Source organism: Squalius cephalus (assembly GCF_949319135.1).
Source record: "Squalius cephalus genome assembly, chromosome: 15".
Lineage (NCBI taxonomy): Eukaryota > Metazoa > Chordata > Actinopteri > Cypriniformes > Leuciscidae > Squalius > Squalius cephalus.
This window is the reverse complement of record NC_137136.1, coordinates 9225632-9236980: the sequence shown is the minus strand read 5'-3', so window position 1 is coordinate 9236980 and position 11349 is coordinate 9225632. Positions and strand designations below refer to the sequence as shown.

The window sequence follows — 11349 nt, the reverse complement described above, 5'->3', positions numbered from 1 at the left end:
AAACAGCATGAAAAGTCACAAAAAGAAAAGCTCAACAAGAATCGAAAATTGGCGTGATTTTGTAGATTTTTTTATTGAAAGCTTCATCAAAAGAAAAAAATATAAACAGAAGTTTAAACCTAACATCCACTGGTCTACAGACACTCTCAGGATCACAGCTCGAGCACATGGGAGGCAAGAAAGTGAAGCAACTCAAAAAAAAACAAAAAACATTGTAGCATCGTAAAACTGTTCTTCTTTCATATTTCAACACCTGTACAAAAAAAAAAACATTTCCATAAATAATTCTCTATTTCATCTGCCAGTACGTTAGTGTCTAATTGAGGTTTTGCCGTTTGTCTTGAATTTGGTTGAATGTAGTACGCTGTTTCGTGACAGTCCAACGAACGAACGAACATTTGTCATTCAATGACCTCAACCGTGACAGCCAATCAGATGTACAGATAAAAATGCATGGCTTGGACCTCACATCCAATGAATAGGAGCCAGCGAAAACCTCCGAGTGGATAGAAGGTTTGATGGGATGAGAACTCCATCCTACAGTCAGAAAAACCTTCAGCTTAAACCCGACACATTTATTCACTCATTAATGAAAAGCATGAAGACTGCAGAGTGTATAACGCATTCAATGACATCACACACCTCTCATAAGAGACAGCAGCCTGAGTTTTCTCTGTCCCCTTAAATACTGAATGCTTGATAGCAGCGAGCACATGATAAAAAGAACTCTCCAAGAAGACAGTGGATGACAGACACAAAACACAGTGACTTTTTTTCTCTCTCTCTCTCTCTTTTTTTTTTTTTTGATTAAACAGGTGAAAAATGAAAAGCTAGCTTGTTGAAGCAGTGCTGACTTGGTCTTGTGAACTTGGCATTGATTTAATCCATAGTGTGAACTTGTCTCATAGCTCACTGCAATAGTCATCCCAGAGGATAACATACACCAACTTTGCTTTAATACTGTCCCCTAGTGGCTAATTGAGATCATTATGTAGTTTTTATAGAGGTCATATTGTAGGAACACAAGACCAAAGAGTTCATGATGGCGTTCAAATGAACACATGAAGAAATCAAAATGATCATGATGTCTATCGTTGGCCCTTCAATAACAGGTGAATTTATTCCCAGAGAACCTCGACAACTCTTATTACCCGACAGTCCATAATTCACCATGTTTTGAAACTCTTTGCTGATGTGTTAATAGAGGGCTGCAGGGATGAGGTATTTTTGTAGGCCAAAAACCCGGAAACGAGTTAGCATTTTAGCACTTCTGGTTCCATCACTCAAAAGTCAGTGGGTTTTATGAGTGGGTCGAGCTCAATATATTTTCACATTTTATTCTACAACTTAAAATGTATCACTAATACCCCTTTGTGTGTTTTTTTTAAAATAAAGACTGAAATGTTTGTCAGAAGTTTAATGGTGGTGATGTTTAAGTTATGTGACAGTAGTGTAGTTTGTTTATAGCCTACAGTGCGTTTAGCTTTTTACTTGTGGTGATTGTATTCACGCTTCAGAATTGATAAAAGTTGTGTTCATTTGTGAAGATGGTCACAGAGCTTATTTTCTGCAATAAGTTTTTGTCAAAGGTGAACAAGGGTGATGCTAACTTCCGGGTTGGCCTACAAAAATATGTCATCACTGAAGTGCTCATGCTATCAGATTGCATCAAAAACATCTACTTCATGGTAAATAAAGGACAGCAGCCTTGTTTTATATATTAATATATGAGATGTTACCACTTTCTACTCTTCTGTTTGCTAGTTTCCCCCCTCTGGAATGGGCAGCCTGATAAAATGAAAGCAGATTTCAGATATGGAAAGTCGAGATGTCACACGTGATATTTCTAACCCTAGTTCCGAGCTGTCAAGGCACCAGAGCAACCGCCGGATCCCATGACGATGGGCACCTTAGACCCTGTCCCAAATAACAAACTCGATGAGTATTCGCTGTCTTGCGAATTATTATCTGGATTACGTCACCAAAATCTGGGCAACTGCAAGGGCTTTGGGACAGAGCCTTCGTTTTTCAAGTAAAGACTGTTGTTTTCACGAGAGATTTCCTATGGCATCTGGTTGATTAAAGAAACTTTGCATATAATATGAGGCGTTTCGATCGCAAAAAACATCTACATAGAAGGACGGAGGTGCTCAGAACAATATGTCATGCTAATGCTGCTAATGTTTCTCAGTGCCCCTAGAGCAAAGCTTGTGTTTTATGACCTGCAACACATTCTCCTGTGTTTCCTCATGGTAAAATTGCTTTCAATGAGGTAGTGATCTGTACACAGAGTTTAAATATACACTAGTGAGTGCTTCCTGTTAAGTTGAAATGATGAAAACGGCTTTCTTTGAGAGAAAGCTCAAACTGAACGGACGCGCGACGTGTTTAATAGTGGCCAACCGTGGGTCGGCGACTGGGAGGTGCAGAGATAGAGGTATAGTTCATTCAGCCGGGCAGACGCGAGATGATTGATGGTTCAGCCGCTCTCTGACGCCCTCTGCTGGGGAGATCACACTCATGAGAATCAGTGATGGTGGTTTTCTGCCTCTCAACTGAACGATTGACATAGATTCTGCAACAGTGGAAAGAAGTTTAAACCCTAAAGTACCAAATTTGGCCGTCAAGGTCAAACGGATACTTCTGAAACAAAATTAATATGCCAAAACATCTCAAATAGAAAAAAAGAAACTAAAAAATTGATCCACTCCACTGTCTTGAGGGGGGTTTCTTCATCTTTGGTATAAAATATGCCATCCATGGGCTGCATTTGATCCACAGCTAAGAAAGACTAAAGAAATTGTCAACAATTTCCTATTACTATTGCTTTTTGCACACATTTGCTTTTTTTTTCGTTTCGATTTAATCCATAAGCTTTTATCTATGTAGATTTGCACTGCCTTTTTTTTTTTTTTTTTGACTGTTTTAGTTTTCTTTTTTTCCGCAATGAAACAAGCAAAGCAGGCTAAAAACACCTTAAAGCTCATAAAAAATATTGCAGATAAAAACAATAATGCCATTAAAAATGATCTGCACTACACAATAAACTGCATTTCCCATGATGCAGTGGATTAACATTTTTTCCTCTGTTTCTAAAAAAATGCAACTCTGTTTAATCATCATCATTATCATCATCATGACCACAATATTTTTTTTGTCTGTCCTCTCTTTTAAACACATAGTCACCACTGATAATTTAAACCGTCTCAAGGAGACCTCTCTCTTCTTTCTATGCTTTATACAGGTAATTTTCCTTTCCTTCTCAGGTCATTTTCACTGCATTCGTCAGTCTGTTCAGTTCAAACAGGAAAAAGTCTTAGATGTTTCTCGAAATTAAGGCAACAAAGATGAAAAAACATTAATATTCTCTAGAAAACTAAAATCTAACTCATAAAAAAAGAAAAGTAATAGTAGCTTAGAATCCGAGGAAGACTTCTTTTGCTCCTTCACTCATTGTTTTACAAGAACGTGCTTCCTCGTCTAATAGAAAAACCCACTGTTTCTGAAAACCTACCTGCACATTCAAAAAAAGAATAGGAAAACTTGTACTTGTTTGAATTCGTTCACTTCATGAAGGTAAAGTTTTTTCGGGTAGCCGATTAACAGTAGGCTCAATCTCCCAGACGTCATTTCTCTCTTTTCCTGTCTGGTTGTGAGCTCTCCAAAGGTCCTCCGGTGTGGGCCAGGTGTTAAATAAATTGTTTGTTGTTGTTTTTTTTTTTAGATGCTTGTGCAAAAGTAGACACAAACGTGTTTTCCTATCTCTTGCGCTCTTGTCTTCAATGTTCCCTCGTCGCAGTCCCCCAGTCTCAAGGCAACGCAGTCACCTCAACGCCCCACATCTCCTCTGGTTATCTGAACCAATGAGAAGACGAGAGTTTGAAAAGCATACTGGATACAATTCAAGGTTCACTCATGGATCATCACTTAGTCCCGAAGGCCCAATAACAACAGCATTTATTGAGCTAAATAAAAATTCAGCTTGACCTCCAAGCCCAGCTTTATTTTCAAGTCATAAAAATGCCGTTTTTATCCTCCATACTTCATACAACGATTTGGTAGTGTAAAACATGCATTTTTTTCACAGAAAAGTTATGAAGTTGCTAGCATTGAAACATTTTAGGAATCATCCTATTCAAATGCACAGACTATGTTCAAATCTAAATAAAAGGCTCTACAAAGTTTTGTTTTAGCACTGTTTCCAAAATGTTTTATTTTGGTTGTATAAAATTAAATGAGATGTATTTGGAACCAAAATGTAACCTTTCTTATACACTACTGTCCAAAAGTTTGGGGTTAGAAAGTCTTAAGGCCCGTTCACACCAAGGACGATAACTATAAAGATAACGATAAAGATATAATTCTAAAAATCGTTCTCCATATTAAAGAATAACAGAGTTCACACCACAACTATAACGATAAAGATATAAGGAACGATATCGTTGGGATCACTTTCAGAAAGATTTTTTTTCTAGCTGTCGAACGATAAAACACTGACAGCCAATCAGAATCCATTCTAATTTAAAGGTCTCGCGCATTTAAAATGGATCTGGATCATCCGGGCGCGCGCGTGCTTAGAATAAAAAGACCGTTATCGGTCGTTGGTGTGGACGCATATATAGTTATCTTTATAGTTATCGTGCTTGGTGTGAACGGGCCTTTAGGCTGCATTTATTTGATCAAAATACAGTAATAATAGTAATACTGTGAAATTTTATTACAATTTAAAATAATGATTTTCTATTTTTAATATATTTTATAATGTAATTTACTTCTGTGATGACAAAGCTGAATTTTTCTAGCATCATTACTCCAGTCTTCAGTGTCACATGATCCTTCAGAAATCATTCTCATATGCTGATTTAGTGCTCAAGAAACATTTCTTGTTATTATCAATGTTGAAAACAGTTGTGCTAGATTTTTTTCAGGATTCTTTGATGAATAGAAAGTTAAAAAAGAATAGCATTTATTTGAAATAGAATTATAAATGTCTTCACTCTAACTTTTGATCAATTTAATACATCCAACTGCAACCAAAATGCAATGTTGTAAAAACGTGTGCTTAATGATTCATGCATATGGGAACAAGATACTTTGTCTCCTATTCATCTTATCAAAGTGAAGTGTCTCTCAAACTCACTTGGCGGGCTGAAAAGAGTAGGTGGGCGCGTGATCGCTGGTGTTGTCCACACCCAGAGCCTGTTGCTGACCGCTACCGTCCTGCGATGAGGGAGGAACGCTCTGTGGAGAAGCCTCCGTCACCACTCCCTGGAAGGATATGATGTCATAATTACAGGATGCCCCCTCACAAAAAACAAAAATACCGTTTAACCGCCTCCAGAAAAAAGAAGGCCGTAGGGCTGTGTTTGGGTACTCAGACAGGACTGAACTTAAAGACGCGCTCCAGACTTGAGTCAAGCCTTGTAAAGCTGGAATAGAAGGCACTACGGAAGTTGTGGGTGGATTTTGGCCCGAGGCAACTGATCCCCACATTTTCAATTAGCAGCTCATCTAATCAGTTGGAGCAGTGAATGGATTTGCAGTCACCCAGAAACTCACCTCCACTGAGACAGCTGAGGCAGGCACCGCAGTGTACTGGGGAATGTAGGTCCCCTGCATAGGAGCAGCAGCCGCAGTCATGTACTGCAACAAAACACACACAGTCAATTCACACACACAGCAAACAGTGCATTCCTACGGACCTATTCACATTGTGGACAAACATTTTTCCAATGTTAGAGCTAGCTTTTTTTTTTTTCTAAAGTGCATGTTGATTTTATTTGTCTGTCTGATGAGAAAACTCACCACCCAATCAGATGTAAGATTTTGCATCACATGTGCGGAGTTGCTGCTGCATATTACAGTGTAACTTGTGGCACTTGTACATCAAAAGCTAATTTGCTCAAAAATATGAAGCCCCGAAGGGGACATGGTGACGGAAAAAAATGGAAGAGATGTGAGGGGAAAAAAATATTTCAATAAATTTGCTGACAAAAGTTTTGTGTTTCCCTGACAAACTTTGAGTTCGCTCGCAAAAATATGAACTATATTTTAATGCTTTTGCGAGTGAGGGGGGATGCAAAACTTTTTAGAGTGAACATTGAAATATTTTTTCTCATTACCATGTCTCTTCAGGGGCTCCATAAAGAATCTCTTTGAGATGGATGATGAACGATAGCAAACCTGTTTTCACTACTTCTGTAAGTTGAATCCTTTTTTCTTAATCTTAAGTACTATTAAAAATGAATAATTGTACTTTTACTCATTACATTTCTAATGATTTACAATTTCATTCAGCCCTTCAAGATCCAAAGCACATATTTTACTGCTCATAATGACGTGAATCTATCCTCTTATTAAAAATATATGGCTGAGTTATACCTTCATTAATGTTTAATTAAACCAATATTGTATATGAACTTGAGTGCAAACATGTTTAGTGATCAGTCTACAAACCAGTTCTCTTTAATTTAACAATAACACTGTGACAAACAACTTGATTCAGCTATAAAATCAGGTTTGGCTGTGTTTAACATATAACAATGTCAGGTAAAAGGTTTCAGGTTATTGGTTTTTAGTTCACTTGATTAATTTCAAAAGCTAAGAACAAAGTTTGACCTTTTTTTAATTGCCTTTCACTTTGAAAATACTTAAGTACAAATCAATGTGGAAGCCTTTCATAATTTTTTGGCTAGATCCTATTAATTGAGTACAATTTTAACACAGTATCCATATTTTATTTCCCGGTACTTTTTTACTCTCCTGGGCAGAGCTTTACTTGGTCGTTCTTTGTTCTTTCTTTCTTAACAGTTTGCATACTTTTAATTAGAGTTTAGCTTTGTTCCTCTGCTCCTCTGTGATTCAGACCAGCTGAAGGTGAACAGGCCTTAAGATAGAGACAGCGGACACACTCACAGTGCCAGTGGTACCCAGGGACATGTGGTTCATTTGCTGGGTGAGGGGTGCCATCATGTTAGCGGGCTGCATGGAGATGGTGTGGTCCATGGTTGGCGTTATCACAGCACCCTACGAGAGGACACACATGTACAAACACACTGTTACAGGTCAAACCGCGTGAAGGACGGGAGAGGAAATGAGCTACCATTCAACAACACATCTGGACGACTTCATTAGAGTCACTGATCACCCAGTCATGCTCTCAACAAAAAAAGCTCTCTCCTTCTTTCACTCATCTCATCCCCGTACAGCCACAGCTGGGCCCTAATATGAGGGCCAGACGTGAGCTGTTCCACTTCAACAAGTGAAATAATGCGATCCAAATGCGAGTCATGCATACTTCTGCAGAGATGATGCATCGCTCACTTAACAGCAGAGCTGCTCCGCACCGCGGGTGTGTTTACGTTTCAGGCACACTGGGATGAGAGTGCTAACACATGTGAGGAACAGACGAGAGAGAGAGAGAGAGAGAGAGAGAGAGAGAAAGAGAGAGAGAGAGAGAGAGAGAGAGAGAGAGAGAAAACGGCTGCGATTTGCAACCGCCGACCTGAGCTATCATCTGATGCCGTCACACGACCGCTTCAGCAGAACTAGGCCAGAGACGTACACACACGCTCATTTTCACATGCCAACTTGATTAGGATTAATCTTTCCGAGGAGACCCTCCGTCAAACAGTTTGTCAGAAAGTTCAATTCTTCTCAGATGGTTTGGCAAAGGATGATGAGAAACCATTGTGCGGTGTACAACTCTGGTTACAGTTATGTGAGGGACTCTTTCTTGTTAAAAGTGCTGTGTTTAAGACTCTTATCAGAACATGATCACTCGCCCAATGTAGCAAAATGCTTCACTGCAAATTCATCTGTCCTGACTGCAGAAAATTCAGCGTTGTCATCACGAGAAAAAAATATATTCAAATAGAAACCTGTTATTCTAAATTGTCATAATATTACAGTTTTTACTGTATTTTTGATCAAATAAAAGCAGGCTTGGTAAGCATGTCTTTCTAAAACATAAATCTTACCGTCCCCAATCTTTTGAACGGTAGTGTAAATGCCTTAAAAGACTTTCATTTTCTGCTGTCGTCACTATGGCCAAGTTGACTGTTGGATAATGTTAACTAAAAGACAAAAAATATTTTTTAAGGTACTATTTTAACAAAAGGCCCGTTCACACCAAGAATGATAAATATAAATTAAACGATAACTATATCAGCATTCACAGGAATTCACAAAATCGCTCTGTTTATTCTAAGCGTGTGCTGCAGTTTTGACACTTTAAATGCTCGAGCTCTTTAAAGTAGGATGGATTCTGATTGGCTGCAAATGTTTTTATCGTTCATCAGCTGGAAAAAATAGTTCTGAAAGTGATTCCAACGATACTATTGTGGTGTGGACTCTTTTTTATTTTTAGAACTATATCTATATCGTTATAGTTATCATCCTTGGTGTGAAAGGGCCTTAAAGGGATAGTTCACTTTGAAATTAAATTTTGGTATGTTTCAGCTTACCTCAAGGGCATCCAAGATGTAGGTGTCTTTTTTTCCGCAGTAGTTTCAATTTTGATATTTTTAGGTCAAACCGTTCTTGTCTGTCAGTCATTTAATGCAGGTCTATGGTCACTGTCTCAAAGAGCATGCACAGAGTCCAAATTAAAACAATTCCCCATCGTCCAAATTAAACAATTCCCCATCGTAAGTACACATTGATGGCCTAAGACACGAAACGAGCGGTTTGTGTGAGAAAACGAACAGTATTTATATCGTTTTTTAACTCTTGTACACAGCCACGTCCAAGTGATCTGAGGGCGCTCGCGCATCCTGGTGTGTGACGTGTACGCAGACTGGTGCATAGATATATATACACTAGAATAGATGCCGCCTTGCCTACGGCATTCGTTCCAATGAACTGCCGTAGCCAAGGCGACATCTAGTGTATATATATATATGCACCAGTCTGCGTACACGTCACACACCAGGATGCGCGAGCGCCCTCAGATCACTTGGACGTGGCTGTGTACAAGAGTTAAAAAACGATATAAATACTGTTCGTTTTCTCACACAAACCGCTCGTTTCGTGTCTTAGGCCATCAATGTGTACTTATTATGGGGAATTGTTTAATTTGGACGATGGGGAATTGTTTTAATTTGGACTCTGTGCATGCTCTTTGAGACAGTGACCATAGACCTGCATGATATGACTGTCAGACAAGAACGGTTTGACCTAAAAATATCAAAATTGAAACTACTGCGGAAAAAAAGACACCTACATCTTGGATGCCCTTGAGGTAAGCTAAAACATACCAAAATTTAATTTCAAAGTGAACTATCCCTTTAAGGCTTCATTCTGGTATTTTTCACCATCTAATCAATATTTAATGGATAATTCATGGAAAAGCATCAACAATCAACTTTTCAAGCATGTCATAATTGTGATGTGACTAAGTGCATTTAAAATCTGGGAAAAATCCAATTCAAAATCTAATTAAATAAGCAGTTTAAGGATGTGACATTATGATGTAAAACAAATAAGACATTATAATAGTATTCTGTATTATTTCCACTGCAGATCAATAATCAGACATGTCAATTTGTGAAATTTATGCAATTCGAGTGCAAAAGAGGGACATTCTGATAAAAATGCTAATTTGTTTTATGTACGGTATATGATCCAGTATATGTATGGGAACTCCAGATTGTTTGTCATTTCAAACACAAAACGACTGGTTACCCCATTTTCTGAAGACACATTCTCTCCGAGTGTGCCAACAGTAAAAAAAAAAAAGAAGCCTTTCCACACACAAACTCGCAAGCTTCAGTCTGTCTCTCAGCTTGCACAGCTTGGTGGTGCTGGTGCTTTCCTGTGCTTGAAGAATAAACTGTACAGGCACTTGGTGTCAGAAGCGCTCTGTCTCTATTCAAGCTTTCAGAGGTAAACCGTTCAGCGCCTTCCGCGTCTTAGCTTTCAGATGCGAGAGCCTCAAGCTAACAGTTCCCCCGCCCCACGACAAGCTTTCATAATGAGCGAAGAAAAAAGAAATCCATGCTGAATAATTCTCCACTCTAATTTACAGCCGTATCAGTGTGAGACTTAGACAGATGATTAAAGCTGCGCTTGTGCGTACGTGTGCATGCGTGTGTGTTTTTCCTTCATTTCCCTGAGGGGGAGTATTTGGAAAATGAGTGACATTCTGAGAGAGATTTCTGAGGCAGCCAATGAGATTTCTTTCTTCAAACAACAGCTTGTATGCTCATTTTCAACCTCAGACCAAATATACATTTATCTAAGCTGATGTTTTCGAGTACCGGATGCCAAAAAATGTCCGTGGCTGCACTTTAAAGCCAGAGGTTTCCGATGTAAACTGGACGAGCAGAAATCTCCTGTGACATCAAAGGAAGGAGAGGTTTTTTGCCAAGACATCTAAAATAGAGACAGGAAAAGGAAGTGGCTCTTTTTGTCTCTCTCAGGTACCGGCACTTTAAAAAAAGCAGGCTGCCAGGGAGGATGTCTAATATTAAGCTTAAACAATATGTGCCAAGGCATAACCATGAATTCCCACAATTGAAACACACTTAAGAAAAACATATAGCGTGCATTTTTCTTTCTCACGCACACACACACACACACGACACCCCGCCAATTCCCACCGTTCAAACAGAGCGTTCTCGGGCTGTGATGGGGCTGAGATAAACTTAAATCTTTACTCAAACATGGGCTTCTTTGTTTCTGCAAATGGCCGTGACTAGCGGGGGCTTAGAGAAGCGTTTCATTTCTTTTCTCTCCTCTTGCGTGGCGGTTCCACTTTAAGCCGCTTTGCCGTAATGCACTGCGGTCTTGATTCATTAATGTTCATTTCCAGGATGTGATTTGGTTAGGGCGGCTGGGGATTCTTCTCTGCGCTAAGATGGAAAGTAACAGGTACAGTTGAGTGATGGCCCTCTGGGTGGTGCATTGTGGGTAAGTGTGTGCCTGCTGGTTGGTGTGTGTGTGCCCTGCTGACAACATCTGTGCAGCTACCCTGCAGAAATTGCTTACACAAGCATGGATTTTCATGCTGGTTTATTCTGGTTAGTACTGGTCAACCAGCATGGTATGTATATACACACTGATGATCCAAAACATTATGATCCCCTGCCTAATATGCTGTTGGTCCTCTGCGTGTTGCCAAAACAGCGCCCACCTGATGAGGCATGGACTCTACAAGACCCCTAAAGAAATCCTGTCTTATCTGGCACCAAGACATTAACAGCAGTTCCTTCAAGTCATGTACAGTAGGTTGCGAGGTGAAGCCACCGTGAATCGAACTTGTTGGCCCAGCACATCCCACAGATGCTCAATTGGATTGAGATCTGGGGAATTTGGAGGCCAGGGCAACACCTTGAACTCTTCATCATG

At 39.4% G+C, this 11349-nt stretch overlaps 1 protein-coding gene across 3 annotated transcripts in view; it reads right to left on the bottom strand.

The window, feature by feature from the left end:
* Positions 1–785: 785 nt before the first annotated feature.
* Positions 786–11349, bottom strand: part of rbms3 (RNA binding motif, single stranded interacting protein) — a 137787-nt gene continuing 127223 nt past the window's right edge. For all 3 annotated transcript variants that reach the window (XM_079893863.1, XM_079893865.1, XM_079893864.1), the window contains exons 11-14: positions 6916–7026; positions 5560–5643; positions 5141–5268; positions 786–3855 (exon numbers count right to left, since the gene is read on the bottom strand). In XM_079893863.1, coding sequence (XP_079749989.1) covers positions 3852–3855; positions 5141–5268; positions 5560–5643; positions 6916–7026 — 327 coding nt within the window. In that variant the 3' untranslated portion in view covers positions 786–3851. The remainder of the gene's footprint in view (positions 3856–5140; positions 5269–5559; positions 5644–6915; positions 7027–11349) is intronic.